General features: G+C 42.9%; 1 protein-coding gene across 1 annotated transcript in view; it reads left to right on the forward strand.

Annotated features, from left to right (window-relative positions):
* LOC139276852 (coiled-coil domain-containing protein 3-like) overlaps positions 1-9,690 on the forward strand; it is a 41,586-nt gene extending 31,896 nt beyond the window's left edge. Inside the window, exon 3 of the mRNA XM_070894850.1 lies at positions 6,080-9,690. Coding sequence (XP_070750951.1) covers positions 6,080-6,373 — 294 coding nt within the window. The 3' untranslated portion in view covers positions 6,374-9,690. The remainder of the gene's footprint in view (positions 1-6,079) is intronic.
* The last annotated feature ends 7,776 nt before the right edge of the window (positions 9,691-17,466 follow it).

Genomic DNA, 17,466 nt, shown 5'->3' on the forward strand with positions numbered 1-17,466 from the left:
AGAGGGGATCTCATAGAAACATATAAGATTCTGACGGAACTGGACAAGTTAGATGCGGGAAGAATGTTCCCGATGTTGGGGAAGCCCAGAACCAGGGGACATACTCTTAGGATAAGGGGTAGGCCATTTAGGGCTGAGATGAGGAGAAACTTCTTCACTCAGAGAGTTGTTAACCTATGGAATTCTCTGCCGCAGAGAGTTGTTGATGCCAGTTCGTTGGATATATTCAAGAGGGAGTTAGATATGGCCCTTACGGTTAAGGGGATCAAGGGGTATGGAGAGAAGATGGGAAAGGGATACTGAAGGAATGATCAGCCATGATCTTATTGAATGGCAGTGCAGGCTCGAGGGGCCGAATGGCCTACTCCTGCACCTATTTTCTATGTTTCTATGTTTTTATGTTAAATATGGAAATCAAAACTGCAGGCAGTATTCCAGGTGTGGCCTCACCAATACCCTGTATAACTGTAGCAGGACTTCCCTGCTTTCATACTCCATCCCCTTTGCAATAAAGGCCAAGATTCCATTGGCCTTCCTGATCACTTGCTGTACCTGCATACTAATTTTTTGTGTTTCATGCACAAGTACCCCCAGGTCCCGCTGTACTGCAGCACTTTGCAATTTTTCTTCATTTAAATAATAATTTGCTCTTTGATTTCTTTTCTGCCAAAGTGCATATCCTCACACTTTCCAACATCATACTCCATCTGCCAAATTTTTGGCCACTCACTTAGCCTGCCTATGTCCTTTTGCAGATTTTTTGTGTCCTCCTCCCATCTTTGTATCATCAGTAAACTTGGCTACGTTACACTCGGTCCCTTCTTCCAAGTCGTTAATATAGATTGTAAATAGTTGGGGTCCCAGCACTGATCCCTGCGGCACCCCACTAGTTACTGATTGCCAACCCGAGAATGAACCATTTATCCCGACTCTCTGTTTTCTGTTAGTTAGCCAGTCCTCTCTATCCATGCTAATATATTAACCCCAACCCTGTGAACTTTTATCTTGTGCAGTAAGTAATCTTTTATGTGGTACCTTGTCAAATGCCTTTTGGAAGTCCAAATACACCACATCCACTGGTTCCCCTTTATCCACTCTGTTCGTTACATCCTCAAAGACTTCCAGCAAATTTGTCAAACATAACATCCCTTTCATAAATCCATGCTGACTCTGCCTGACTGAGTTATGTTTTGCCAAATGTCCTGCTACTGCTTCTTTAATAATGGACTCCAACATTTTCCCAACCACAGATGTTAGGCTAACTGGTCTATAGTTTCCTGCATTTTGTCTGCCTCCTTTTTTAAATAGGGGCGTTACATTTGCAGTTTTCCAATCTGCTGGGACCTCCCCAGAATCCAGGGAATTTTGGTAAATTACAACCAATGCATCCACAATCCCTGCCGTTACTTCTATTAAGACCCTAGGATGCAAGCCATCAGGTCCAGGGGATTTATCCGCCTTTAGTCCCATTACTTTACTGAGTACCACCTCCTTAGTGATTGTGATTGTGATTGTGTTACGTTCCTCCCCACCTATAGCCCCTTGACTATCCACTGTTGGGATATTTTTAATGTCCTCTACCGTAAAGACTGATACAAAATATTTGTTCAGAGTTTCTGCCATCTCCATGATCCCTATTACTAATTCCCCGGTCTCCTCCTCTCAGGGACCAACATTTACTTTAGCCACTCTTTTCCTTTTTATTTACCTATAGAAACTGTTGCTATCTGTTTTTATATTTCGTGCTAGTTTACTTTCATAGTCTATCTTCCCTTTCTTAATCTTTTTTTTAGTCATTCTTTGCTGGCTTTTAAAACTTCCCAATCTTCTGTTCTCCCACTAGTTTTGGCCACTTTGTATGCCCTTGTTTTTAATTGGATACCGTCCTTTATTTCTTTAGTTAGCCACAGATATCTATCTTTTCTTTTACACCCTTTCCTCCTCACGGGAATAAATTTTTCTTGCGAGCTGTGAAATATCTCCTTAAATGTATGCCACTGTTCATCAACCGTCCTACATTTTCATCTATTTTCCCAGTCCACTTTAGCCAACTCTGCCGTCATACCTTTATAGTCTCCTTATATTTAAGCTTAGTATGCTTAAATAGATCCAACTTTCTCACCCTCCAGTTGCTAAAACATATGGGATCCTGGGTTTTAGAAATAGAGGCATAGAATACAAAAATAAAGAAGTTATGCTAAACTTGTATAAAACACCTGTTTGGATCCAGCTGAAGTATTGTGTACAATTCTAGGGCTGAACTTTTGGCCAGGAGTTGCTCTGTTTGTTTTGGAGCAACTTGATTTTTCTGGAGTATCTTAAAAATCCCCATTTTGCACATTCAATTTGCGCCAGTGTAAGTGAGTTAGTTAGGATTTTTTTAGTTTTTTCTCAAAAGAGGGCGTTACCAGCCACCTATGCCAGTTTTGGCCTTTTAGGCCACTTTGGCCAGCTAATAGTTACTCCAAATCTACTTAGGCCAGCGTATGTGGCCACTGCAGAAAACCCTTGCAGGTAGGTACATTGGAGGCCATTCAGCCTGGGATAGGGGCGGGAAGGGAAGCGGAGAGGACCTTGCACCAAGACTTGCAAAGCACTAAACAAAGCTCAAAAAGTAATAAGCATTCAAGAAGAAATAAAAAGTAGAACTAAGTTCTACCTTCATTTGAAAACTCGGCCCGGGAAGGCACTCACAGGCTGCAGGAAGCAAACTCACTGGACAGGCTGCAATCGGCTGCAGCAAGGGCAAAACACAAGCAGCTACTTCAACAGTGGGCCGGCCGGTGCAGGAGGCCACTCGGCCAGGGATAGGGGCGGGATGATCAGGAGACCACTCGGCCAGGGATAGGGGCAGGAACTGCTGACATCGGAGCACACACAGGCTGCAGGAAGCAAACTCACCGGACAGCAAAACACCAGCAGCTACCATTCCTTTTAAAAATGGCTGATTGCCAAATTTCGCCGCTACTGTGCATGCGCGGACATGGCGACCCGACTCTAATGTGCATGTGCAGACGTCCCAGCACTGTTTTCAGCGCAGGACGATGGCTCCGCCCCCGACTCGACTAGCCATGCTACGCGACGACCAAGGAGAGACCGGACAGCGGCCAAAGTGGGGAGCGATTTTTTCAGCGCACTTATGAACGGAGAAAAGTGTCACATCTCCGGTAGGTGCGCTGAAAAAGGGAATGGGCCAAAATTGAGCCCCTAGTCACCACACTTTAGGAAGAACATGAAAGCTTTGGCGAGGATACAGAAGAAATTTACTAGAATGGTTCCAGGGCTGAAGGATTACAGTTAAGTGGAAAGACTGGAGAAGCTGGGGTTGTTCTCCTTAGAGCAGGGAAGGCTAAGAGGGGATTTGACAGAGGTGTTTAAAATCATGAAAGGTTTAGACAGTGTAAATAAAGAGAAACTATTTCCAATGGCTGAAGAGTCGATAACCAGAGGGCACAGATTTAAGGTGACTCGCAAAAGAACCAGAGGCGACATGAGGGAAAACTTTTTAACGCAACAAGTGGTTAGGATTTGGAATGCACTGCATGATAGAGTGGTGGAAACAGATTCAATCGTAGCTTTCAAAAGGGAATTGGATAAATACTTGGCAGAGAAAAAAATGCAGGGCTATCAGGAAAGAACAGTGGAGTGGGACTAACTGGATTGCTCTTCGAAAGAGCCAGTGCAGACTCGATGGGCCAAATGGCCTCCTTCTGTGCTGTACTGTCCTATAATTCTATGATAGGGGATTTCTTACCAGTGTCCTGGTCAATATGATGATGATGATGATCCCTTAACCAACACTTAAAACCAATGTTCTGGTCATTCGTTGTGGGACCTTGCTGTGTGCAAATTAGATGCCACATTTGCTGTATTGTAACAGTGACTATACTTCAAAAATGCTCCATTGGCTGTAAAGCACTTTGGGACATCCTGAGGCACTATATAAATGCAAGCTCTTTGAAAGTTACACAGAAAATAAATTTTTATATAGATAGATGTGATAAACAAAATGTGGATATATACACACATAGCAACACATTAATTTGTGATGTACTTGTTGCGGTTTCTTGCTGTGAGTCTGATTAGTGATATATAACAGGTTTCACTGACAACACTGCAAAGATAGAATACCACCAATGAGTTCCCGAGACCAATTTCCTTCCTAAGAAAGTTTTGTATGATGGTACAACTTTTATAACTTTAAGAAGGAAGCTGGAACCTAGGGACACACCAGAGCAGAGAGCACAATCCAGACCCAGGGACACACCTGAGCAGAGAGCACAGTCCAGAACCCAGGGACACACCTGAGCAGAGAGCACAATCCAGAACCCAGGAATCTATATCTACACAAACAGCAGAGTCCAGAGCCTGAGGAATTGTTTCCATTTAAAAAATTTGCTCAAGAAAATGGAGACATTTATCGTGTTTTTGTTGGCTGCAGTATAGCAACCCAATGTAGTTCATACAGAATGTTTTCATCTCTGATAATGATCAACTGTTTTTAAGAGGAAACAGTTGTCTTTGATTTTATCTGTGCTTGACAATAGAATGTGGATTGATCACATCCTGCCTAAGGACTATATGTTTTTTTAAGTGTCGTGCATAGTTTCATATAGATGTTGATATTAATCACAGTCCCAGAGACTCCCATCAGAACTATCAAGTATCCTTAAAGCACATCCAAAAAAAGAGGTTACAACCTTGTTTCTGATGGTGGGGAACTGAATTGATATTTGTAATATGAGGGGGGTGGGAGGATTGAATCATTCAATGTAAATATCAAAGAATTGTCAGTCTTTATAAATATTGGGGGAGGGAATCATTCCTTGTAATATTGGGACTGAAACGATCATTGCAATATAGAGGGAGTGAATCAATCATTGTAATATAGAGGGATTGAATCAATCAATCATTGTAATCAAGAGAGATTAAATCATTCATTGTTATAGAGAGGAACTGAATCATTCATTGTAATATGGGGAATGGAATGAATCACTGTAATATGGGGACTGAATCAATCATTGTAATATGGCAGATTAATAGGTCAATGTAATATGGTGGGTGGGAGTGAATTGAATCATCCTATGCAAGAAGGAGAGGGCCGAGTCAATCAGGGTAATACCGGAAACGATGCGAATCACTTGGTGTAATATTGAAGAATAGCACAAGTTATCGTAATGTTAGTGGAAGGTGATACATAAATTGGATAAGAAACTTTTAGTTTATACTAATCAATATTATTCATATAAGTAGATGTAAGTATAAGTAGATATGTAAGCTGAGTCTCTTTGGAGTTGACAGCACTGTAAAATGAAATACTTGGTGATGGTAGTTTGGAGCCGTCAGTCATCTATCTTAGAGTCAGTAGTCCAATATCTGACGGATGCTGGTCAGCAATATTCCATTAATGATTGACCAGCCAGCCTGGCTCACGAATGGAAGCTGGTGGCTCATATCTGTTACTGGGGCCTGAGATTCTTCCTATTTCTCTCCAGATAACACAGTCATTCAATGTTCAAAAGGATAGGGCGATCCTTGCTCGACGAGCAGTAGGAAGCTTATCAGTATACTGTACTAGTAAGCTGTGCAGTTTTAGCTGGTTAAACTCTAGCATTACCCCTGCACACTCTTGAGGTTTCTAAGCCTTGGATCTGCTAACATACACCAAGTTCTTTGGACTTGGGTAAATTGGATGTGTCCATATGGGGAGAGAGTGTGCACTCTGTATTGGCCAAGCAGAAATTTTGCATCTATACATTTCTCAGTAGCTTAGTTTGGAGACTCTTAAACATGGTGATGGTCAAACATCTTGTTGACCAAAAAGAAAATACAAGTGGTTATAGGCAGCATTAAAATGTTTCAATTGGTGATATTTTAAGACCAGTGGTAACCTATTTATTTTAAAGGTTTACTGCCAATGTTAAAATCTAGTATTATGATTCTCACTACTTTTATATTGAATAGATATCTACTTTATAATCATTTTACCTTGATATCCTATTAGACCCGCTGTAAAAAACCAGAAAGTTGTTACAATATCTTGACGTCCTGAATTCTCTGCCTTCAATGTCTCCTGCAGCTCCTGTGCTCAACTGTGCAGAAGGCGCTTTATGAAGAGGAAGATCGTGTGCGGAAGCTCTCCCTGAAAGTGAGATCTCTTGAAAAGGCTAACAACCACCTGCGTGAGAAGGTGAAGAGGATTAAACGCTCCCTTCGGCAGGTGAAAAAAGAGAGCAAGAGAGAGGCGATCCTCATGAAGCAGCTCTTGCAGAAGGAACAGAACAAGGAGAGAGGAAAGTTGAATGCCAAACAGGACACTGGCAAGCAGATCCTAAAGAAACCAGTCAAGAAAACAGTTAGCCATAAACTGTAAGGTTGCAGACTTACTAGTTGTAATAGTCTGTAAATCAGAGATATAATGCTTCCATAACCAAGTGGGAACACAACACACGTGGAAACCGCCTACACTATAGTGGCTATCTGGTGCCAGTAGCACTATAGTGTAGTGAAGGAGACAAAATGCATGTGGTTTGGCTCTCACAGTGGCATTATATTATTTGGGCATTTTAAACCAACTTTTTGTTTTTAGTTAACACTCTTGTAAGAGTCCACATTAAATTAGATTGGAGCAGGATGAAGCAGGCATGGGTCCCACAGCACAAAACTAGCCAATGTTTTGTTACAATTATCATTAAAATGGCAATCTTACGCAGAGAAACAGTGGCTGGTGTGGAAAACACAACAAATTATACCAGGGCAATGGTTCATGATGTACTGAGGCTGGGAGGAAGCATATTATTGGTAAAAGGAGCTTTACTCTGTCTAGTCCATAATGTACTGACCATTGGAGTATTTAATGCAGACATTTGATTTAAAAATGGAAAAATATCCTATGTTCTAAAATTGACTTCTCTTACTAAGCAAAAAAATTGCATATTAAGTGCATGAATTTATTTTCCAATCTCTCGTGATTGAAGTGGCCACTGTGTAAGTAAATAGTAAAGCTCAGAAACACTTTAAATTGGAGAAAAAGGCACAAACAGTGTATCATTAAATATAAATGGTTAACAGGCTACCATGTAAATCACTTCTGCTTTTCTCTTATAGTTAATCACCTATTCTGAACTCCTTGGGTACAGTAAATTGTCACCCTTCTGCAATTCTGTATCTATATCATATTAACTGTCTGTTATTCTCCATGTAACTCCCCACTGTAGAACTGGAAGAGGTTGCTGAAGTCTATGAGTGAGAAAATGGCCTGGCCAGAACACTCCTACCACAGGCAAAGGCTCTGTCATTAAAAACTTCATTAATATTTTTAAGTGAAATTGTTAACTACCATGTTAAGTAATTTGATTCAAGTCCATTTGAAGATTGTTGTGCCTGCTGGCTCTCCCTGTCCTCAAATACGGCCAGTTAACTTGAAACACTCACCTGCTTGAATCCAGTGCACAGTGTTCAGATGGCTCTGTCTGTGATTACTTTAGATTTGGTAGATTGCTTCCTGCCATGACCACTTTTCATCTGTGCGCTTATAATGCTTTTAATTTCTTATTTCTTTGCTTGACCAGAACAGATTTAGCTGGTCCAGATTTTTTTTTGTTTCAGAATTTATAGCTTAGATAGAAAATGCTGCAGTTTATACACAAGTGTTTTCTCCTGGAGCTTGGCAACTTTAGCGGCTGGGTGGGGGGGGCAGGGGGGTTATCTTAAATTGCAGCCATTACTCCTGGAGCACAGTAACTCACGGGAGGAATTCTCCTGCTGCGATTAATCATTAAATTTATCAATTTCTGTGGTGAGGGCGTATAATACACTGATTAAACTCAGTGACTTACAGGAGGGGCTATACCACAATGATTATTCTGGGCTTATTCAGTTAATTTGGGACGAGCTTATTCCTCTTGGTTTAAGAAGGGAGAACCACATATCTCGCCTTTAAGAAAATGGTTAGCAAACTTTTGCTTTCATTTATTTAGAAGCACACGATGCAATGACATTAATCACAGTGAAATAATAATGAAATGGACAGAAAGATCCTGATGAACCTTTACAACAACAAAAAAATCCTTAGAAATAAGGATATTATTTAAAGGTTAACCGTGCATTTGTGTTAAAATTTTCATTGACGTACTGAATTGTTATAATTGATGTAAAAGTATCACTGACACACAATAAGTGATCTCGGTGGTTGCACAAATGTAGATTAGTTACTGATTATTAAGCAGTACAGTCTTGATCCAAGTATTAATAAAACAGTTCTCACCTTTTCTAGCTTCTTGCTTTCAAAGTCTACTTCTTTTCTGATTCTAAAGTACAAATTGAATGAAGAATATAGGAAAAGGGAAGTTAGGACTTCTGTATGGCAGTGTGGTGGGGCAACATTAACTACATTGGTATCCTAATATATTAAGACTGGTAGGACTCCTGTTCCTCAGCTCCTGAGTTTCTGGTCTTAGAGGAAGCAATGAGTGGAGACTGAATACTGTCCTCACAAGGAGCGGGAAAGCAGAATCACTTGACCCACTCCATGCCACCTCTTCACACCATCTTGTTGAGAGCACACCATGCATCTGCCTTCTCAGCTAGTGAAAGACCTTATGGGAGAAAACAAGTAACTAATAAAATTGGATTCCAAACAAAATAAGATAAACTATGGCTCACTGGGTTGTACTCTCACCTCTGAATCAGAAGGTTGTGGGTTCAAGTCCCATTCCAGGGACTTGAGCACATAAATCTAGGCTGACATTGCAGTGCAGTGCTGAGGGAGTGCTGCAATATCGGACGTGCCATCTTTCGGTTAAACCGAGGCCCTTTCTGCTCTCTCAGGTGGACGTAAAAGATCCCATGGCACTATTTCGAAGAAGAGCAGGGGAGTTACCTCATGTCCTGGCCAAAATCTATCCCTCAAATCAACATAATATCTGGTCATTATTACATTGTTGTTTGTGGAGCTTGCTGTGCACAAATTGGCTGCTGTGATTCCGACATTACAACAGTGACTACACTCCAAAAGTACTTTTTTGGCTGTAAAGCGCTTTGAGATGTCCGTTGGTCATGAGAGGCGCTATATAAATGCAAGTCTTTCTTTCTTACTAATCTTTACAGTAAGTGGATTGTGTCCTGGATCCTTCCAAACTTGCAAATTGAATGAAAAATGAAGTACGAGGGAACGATGTGGATAAGTGTGAGCAACAGAACATAATCTAAAATAATGGTTTTCTGAAACACAGGCCATGATGGTGGTTCTGATGTAAATGGGAGGAGGGAAGAAGGCTGTTGGGGGCACACCCAATGGTGGGGCGAGAAAGGGGAAGTTAGACATATCTAATCAATCAGATTAAGCACATTGAAAAGCACAGTAATGAGGAGATGCAACATGGGCAAAGTAGAAAAGAAAATGGGGATCAAAATCCAAGAGGCAAAAGTGGAATAACTTCTTTATTTGCTGTGATGGAAAATGTATGTATTGACAATATATTATGCTGGAAAGTACACTCAAAGGTTTAAAGCTAAAATGCTGGCAGTACGTACATTCCTTGTAAAATGATGTGGTTAATTGTTGTTTTAGCCACTATTGAATGTGACCTCTAATGGAGTTTCCATCCCACATGTGTGCCTCTTAGAGCTCTTATGGCTATTTGCCATTGTGCTTCAGTTACTATATATTCTGTCTATAAATTACACTTGATCAGCTTTTTTGTATAATAATAAAGAGCTGCACAAATCACTGAAAGATTTATTTAACAAAAGAATTAACTTCAGAGCCTGACCTTTCTTTTCATCAATCCATGGAGGCCTGTATAATCGCTACACTGGTTCTGTTCACATGCTTTGTGCACAGAACATTTCGGCACAGCCTCACTGACTGGAACATTAGTTCAGCTTCCTTGTATCACACACGATTGCAAAACGTCACACCACAGACTGATGAGAAAAGGGTGAAGTAGAAAATGTATACATTATTATTAGGCAGCCTTTCATTACGGGAATACAAGTGAAAGGTTGTTAAATCCAACTGCTGCTCCTGTACCAGGCTTGCATGGACCTGAATAGATAATCTAGGCTGACACTTCAATGCAGTAATGTGGGAGTGCTGCACTGTCGGAGTTGCCGTCTTTCATATGCGACGTTAAACCGAGGCCTCATCTGCTTATTTAAGTAGATGTAAAAGATCCCATGGCATTATTCGATGAAGTGCAAGAAGATCTCTCAGTGTCCAGACCAACATTCATCCCTCAACTAACACCAGAAAAACAGAGCATCGCGTTATAAATATCATGGCTGTTTGTGGAATCTTGCTGTGTGCAAATTGGCTGCTGTACTTGTTTATATAATATTGATTACTACTCAAAAGTATCATCATCATAGGCAGTCCCTCGAAATCGAGGAAGATTTGCTTCCGCTCTAAAAATGAGTTCTCAGGTGACTGTACAGTCCAATACTGGAATTACAGTCTCTGTCACAGGTGGGGCATACAGTCGTTGAAGGAAAGGGTAGGTGGGGAGTCTGGTTTGCCACACGCTCCTTCCGCTGCCTGCGTTGGCGTCAAACGTTATTCCTTGGCTGACACACTTTGGGAGATTCTGACATTGTGAAAGGTGCTATATAAAGGCAAATAAATGAAACAAATAAATGAAACAAATAAAGTTGACCCGATCAATTGTCAATGTGATCTCTGTAACCCCCTTCTCCCATTGTCCATTCAGTCCCAATGCAGGTTTTGGTCCTCTCCTCCTCCCCATTAGTTTAGCTCCTGTGTGTGTTTGGTCGTGTGTTTGTCTCCCCCATCTCTGATATGGTTCCTTGCCAGGTCCTTTCCCCATCAGTTGGTTCTGTGCTGATTTGGTTACCACCCCTGTTTGTTTGATTCTTTTGGGTATTTTTGATTTTTTCATGTGATTTCTAAGGTGCACATTGATGCTATTGAGGGAATGCAGCTTCTGCTACTATAAATGTGTATTGTGTCACTAAAATCTCGCTAAAGGTCTCAGGGATTTAGCTGCAATACGTGGTCGCTGCCCAAGGATATTGTCCTCGGTCTCTGACTGATGATCTCATTCAGCCCATTTACTTGTCGCACAAATGTTAGAAATTGGAACTCTTCAGTTTTCTTAGAAAATATTAAGTTCACTGGGCTGCTGGTTATTGGGATCCCATACCTAAAATAAAAATGGGGCAGATGACAATTTTACCCCCTGTTATCCCACTGGATGAGTTCTCGATTGCTGCCTGAAGCAGGTTTCTCCCCGACCCTGCAGACAGAGTCCTCCTGGGCAGCTCCTGACCTCTAAGCAGGTTGTCTGATTGTTCTCGACTGGGAGCCAAGGATAGGAAGAACTGAAAGAGGGAAGGCAGGAGAGATGCAGAAAAAATGTAGCTTTTTAGAATTTGCCTATTGCCCTCCAGGTGTTAGGATGCATATAAATATCCAGGGGCCCAGGAGAGGCGAGAGTTCGGGGCCCAGAACAGGTGAGGGCTCAGGGGCAGCACGGGCCAGCCCACTGTGCGCACTAGGTCTGTGCAGCAGAGTTGGTCTCCAGTAGTCTTGTTTAATCCTTGCCACTGGACCAAGACCTAGCTCTGTCAAGCCCGTGTGGTGGCTGGTGTACAATGGCCACCACACGTTAAAAAAAATCCACGCACAGGCATCTTCCACCCTTCAAGATGTAGTTTGGGATCTAGAATATTAGGTCCTTCATTGAAACACCTGTGAACTCATCCCTTTTCGGCATGGAAGCAAGTCATCCTCGTTTCGAGGGACTGCCTATGATGATGATGATGATGATGATGATAAAGGCAAGGTTTTTCTTTCTTATCCTTAGAATTTAATTCCTCAGACTCATCATTGCATATGGACCGAGAAACAATTTAATTTGCAGAAAATTGGTTGCTGCTTTTTATCTTTCTCCTTCGGACAGGTATCCCAAGTGTGCAAAGCTACAAGCATAGAAACATAGAAATTTACAATGCAGAAGGAGGCCATTTTGGCCCATCGTGTCCGCGCCAGCCAGCGCAGAGCTGCACGGCCCTCGGTCAGCAGCCCTAAAGGTTACATATAAATCTATGAATAATGACGTAAAGGCAAAGAGAACCCAGCCCAACCAGTCCGCTCCACACAACTACAACACTCCTTATACTGAAACCTTCTACACTCCACCCCAACCAGAGCCATGTGATCTCCTGGGAGTGGCAAAAATCAGATAAAAAACCCAGGCCAATTTAGGGAGAAAAAAAATCTGGGAAAATTCCTCTCGACCCCATCGAGGCGATCGAAACTAGTCCAGGAGATCACCCTGGCTGTATTCTATTCCCTGTAGTACTTACCATTATATCTGTGCCATCCAACAAACGGTCATCCAATCTAATCCCAATTACCAGCTCTAGGTCTGTAACCCCGCAGGTTACGGCACTTTAAGTACCCATCCAACCATCCCTTAAAAGTGGTGAGAGTTTCTGCAATCACCACTCTTCCAGGCAACGAGTTCCAGATCCCCACAATCCTCTGCGTAAAGAAGCACCCCCTCAAATCATATTTAAAGCTTCCATCAACCACCTTAAAACTATGCCCCCCTCGTAATAGCCGCCTCCACCAATGGAAAATGGAAATAAATCCAGCAGCATGTCTTGTTCCTCTTTGTTTTGTAGGACCCTGTGCCATGTTTTTCATAAATTTCTTCATCTATTTGGCAGCAAGCCCTGTAGCTGGTTGGCTCAACTGTTTGCCAGCCATGTTGCCCCCGTACCTTGACTCACTCCTCCCACTTACCAGCAGTGCATCCTCTTCCTGACTCACCTCTCCCGCATCCAGCTGTGCTTCATATCTCCTGGCACACACGTCCGTTCTCCAGCTAATGTTCTTGGCTTGCTCACCTTCCATTCCAGTGCGCTTTCCTTGGCTCACTCATCCTGCTTTCCACCAGACCGTCCTGTTCCCTACTCACTCATCCTGCATTCTTACAGTTGCCCTGATCCACGCCAAGTAGAAAATTAGTAAAAGGTAACGAGCCGTATCAAAAAAAACCTGGAAAACAACTGGCATCTCAAAAGTGCCCCTGACACTGGCAGCATCACCAGCTGCATTGCCCATGCTCCCATCACACCTCAAAGCCACACAGCTCCTGCACCACAAATACTTGAGGATTCAGGGAAACTTCACGACTGCCATTGGCTTCTCTTCGTTCCTTGGATCTACCCGTGCACCATCTTGGCAGGTCAGACAGGTAGTAAGCCTGCACAAGCAAACATGTGTGCCAGGATCCCAGATGCCGGCGTATGATTTATAACTTTCCCCTAAAGCCCAAAACCCTGTTAAATTCACATCAGCCAAACAACAACCTCACATTTAAATTGTGGCTGCTACCTCACTTACAGCACACCAGAGAGCAATTCCAATTCCAATAGTCACTTTGAGCGAGACAGTCAAAGGAAACAGCAGCATATGAGCATTGCAAGTGAGCCACAGCGGAACGTGTGACTACCTCAGCACAGCCCAGGGTACTTGAATCCTTGATGTTCTTAATCTGCAAACATGGACACTGCATTTAAAATGTTAACATCCGTGTCAGCTGTAGCTCAATGGCTAGCACTCTCGCCTCTGAATCAGAAGGGACTTGAGCATACAAAATCTAGGCTGACACTCCATTGCAGTACTGAGGGAGCACTGCACTGTCGGAGGTTCGGATGAGACGGTAAACCGGGGCACCGTCTGCTCTCTCAAATGGACGTAAAAGATCCCATGGCACTATTTCGAAGAAGAGCAGGGGAGTTTCCTGACCAATATTTATCCCTCAATTAATATAACAAAAACAGATTATCTGGTCATTATCACATTGTTGTTTGTAGGAGCTTGCTGTGCGCAAATTGGCTGTCGCGTTTCCCACATTACAACAGTGACTACACTCCAAAAGTACTTCATTGGCTGCAAAACGCTTTAAGATGTCTGGTGGTTGGGAAAGGTGCTATACAAATCCAAGTCTTTCTTTTAAAACCTCAAAGATGAACAGTTGGCATTTAGGCAAAGAAACTTTAAATGGGATTTTAAAAAAGGACATCACGATTTCCAACCAGCTTGATACCAGCTAGTTTTGTTAATTGCCTTTAATCTTGCTTCTTGCTGTCCGCAGCGGGGTTTTTTCAGTCTCCTGATTCTCTCACCTGCTTTCCCGCTGCAGTCTGTCTCTCATCAGAGAAGAAAAAGGAATCCAATCTTACTGCAGAGTGTGCTGTCTCACCAAGGAATAGGGCACGGTCAATTCAACTGGTTGGGTGGCTCCGGGGCCAGCAAAAGCCCAGTGGTTTCAGTGGAGGCAGCCTGGAGGCAGCTCGGTGCTGATTTTGAAGTACATGCCTACAGCTTCCCTGTGTGTGCAGCTGACAAGGAAGGCTGCCCATCAGTAGCATGCTTTCGGAAAATCGGCCCTCCAAGTGCCCAGTAACCCAGCATCAGTATGAATTTACACTTCCTGCACTGTCCCAAGAACTCAGAGCAACTAGTATGAAATGCTGCCTTGCTGGTGTTGCCACATCCCAAGAACAAATTTTTAAAAATACATGGAGCTCAATTTTCGCCACCAATGGGCGCCGTTTTTTTTGGCACATGGTGGCCTTAAGTACCGTTCAGAAAAACCCTACGTTAACTTAAGAAAATTGGCACTCAGGTCTGTATCGGAGCTGTTTCTTTGCAGTTTAGTCTTGCTCATAAAGATAGTTTATAATGATCATGTTAAAGTGCATTCCTTTTTCATCTCTTTACATTAAAGATGACTTGTTTTGGTGTTGGCCCCCCGCTCCCAGTCCCGGTCCCGCTGCAATCCCAGGCAATCCCCTCCCCTCCTCCGCTCCCCTGCTGCTGCAAGCCCTGGCCGTGGAACTTCAACTCGCAGGTGGAGCTTCAGCCTTCAGTGTGTCTGTCGTTACCCTGGCAACCTCCCTCAGTGTCTCTCTCGTTACCCTGGCAACCTCAGCTTTTGGCGCAGACTTGAAGCTCCACCCCCAGATTTAACTTCGGGTACTGCAGCACAAAAATGAAATTTTACTTTGGCGGAAGTTCCAATTTTTTTTTTTCAGTGCAGTTGGGCACAAAAAAAAATCAGCCGTTAATCCTCCTGAATGCCAAAAATTGGCAAAGAGGAAAATTGAGCCCTTTAGCTTTAATTGAGCACTGTGATTATCACCCGTGCTATGCTACTGACTAAAAAATGTAAACATTCTAATTGCACCTGCTTTCAGACACAGAGACACAGACAGAGACAGGCACAGAGACAGAGACAGACAGACAGACACAGACTGACACAGAGACAGACACAGTCAGACAGACAGACACAGAAACAGACAGACACAAAGGCAAACACAGAGGCAAATAGATGCAGAGACAGACAGTCGCAGAGACAGACAGGCACAGGGACAGGGACATACAGAGACAGACACAGAGAAACAGATCCAGAGACACAGTTACAGAGACAGATAGACATAGAGACAGACAGATACAGAGACAGACATTGGGGTAGACAGACACAGAGACAGACAGACACACACTGAGGTACATTTTCAACTTGCTGCCCAAAACTGGAAATCAGTGGAATTTGAATATCAAGCGGTTTCTATGATGAGCGGCCAATCCACAGCGCCAGTTTTACATCCAGGCAGCAAGTTGATAATCTACCCCAGAGTGCCTTTCCTCATTTAATTTCTTTTGCAAATAAAAAATGAATAATTTGATGTTTGATAGCTTATGTACCACCAGTGTTTCGTTGATAGCAATTAGAATGTTTCTTATACGTGAGCGCGTGTATGTGTGCACGCAAAAATTAGACAGACAGAGAGATACGTGTCCAGGAACCAATATACATTTATATATATTTCTTCAATTCATCACATCATGGGCATTGTACATACAAATCATTACCTTGAATTTCCACTAGCTGATAATGAAGCTATTTTTTTTTAAATGACAAAATTTCTAAGAAAATAGTGCACTAATATACAATAGTGTTACTTGTGCCTAAATGATCATATCAATGTTTTCCATCATCATCATCGTCATAGGCAGTCCCTCGAAATCGAGGAAGACTTGCTTCCACTCTAAAAGTGAGTTCCCAGGTGACTGAACAGTCCAATACGGGAATTACAGTCTCGGTCACAGGTGGGACAGACAGTGATTGAAGGAAAGGGCAGGTGAGGAGCCTGGTTTGCCGTACGCTCCTTCCGCTGCCTGCGCTTGTTTTCTGCATGCCCTCGGTGACGAGGCTCGAGGTGCTCAGCGCCCTCCCGGATGCTCTTCCTCCACTGAGGGCGGTCTTTGGCTAGGGACTCCCAGGTGTTGGTGGGGATATTGCACTTTATCAAGGAGGCTTTGAGGGTGTCCTTGAAACGTTTCCTCTGCCCACCTGGGGCTCGCTTGCCGTGTAGGAGATACAAGTAGAGCGCTTGCTTTTGGAGTTGTGTCAGGCATGAGGACAATGTGGCCCGCCCAACAGAACTGGTCGAGTGTGGTTAATGCTTCGATGCTGGGGATGTTGGCCTGATCAAGGACGCTAACGTTGGTGCGTCTATCCACCCAGGGGATTTGCAGGATCTTGCGGAGACATCGCTGGTGGTATTTCTCCAGCGATTTGAGGTGTCTACTGTATATGGTCCATGTCTCTGAGCCATACAGGAGGGTGGGTATCAAGAGAGCCCTGTAGACCATAAGCATGGTGCCAGATTTGAGGGCCTGATCTTTGAACACTCTCTTCCTCAGGCAACCGAAGGCTGCACTGGCACACTGGAGGCGGTGTTGGTCCTCGTCGTTGATGTCTGCCCTTGCTGATAATAGACTCCCGAGGTATGGAAAGTGGTCCTCGTTGTCCAAGGCCGCGCCACACCTTTGTGAGAAACCTAAGCTCGAGTTCATGCAAGTTTATTATTGTTAGTGGAAGAGACTCAACAAGATAGCTTGAACATCTAGCATGAACATGTGCCGACCATTTAAAGAAATGTTTACAAATAGCAGCCGGGTTAGCCATTCCGAGAATATGCAAGCACTTGCTACTTGTAAGCCCAGCCTCTTCCAATGAAAAATTACTAAAAATGAAAAGCTCCAGGAAATCATTTTAAGGAGCAATGAAGGTAATCAAAATTGATCATTTTTATATAAAACATCAGAACAAGGCAAAATATGAACTTTGCAATGTTTTCTTGAAGTTGTTCTGAAAACAGAATCATAAATTATAATAGATCTGGAATTCCCAATTTTTTTTAACCTTGTGGGCAAAAATATTCCAGACACTATTGGGATCACTAACATTTTTCCAGGTAATATATTGGGTGCTAGTGATGTGAAGAATGCAGGTATGCTTGAAAAGCTTACAAAACTTCATCATTTTATCTTAAATCCTTTTTAAAAATCTGAATGATCAAAGTTTGGTTACATTGTACTGACGTTGCCAGACATCCTCACCAGCCATCCCATTGCCTGTCTGGGTG

This window comes from Pristiophorus japonicus, chromosome 12, assembly GCF_044704955.1.
Source record: "Pristiophorus japonicus isolate sPriJap1 chromosome 12, sPriJap1.hap1, whole genome shotgun sequence".
In the NCBI taxonomy this organism is placed as follows: domain Eukaryota; kingdom Metazoa; phylum Chordata; class Chondrichthyes; family Pristiophoridae; genus Pristiophorus; species Pristiophorus japonicus.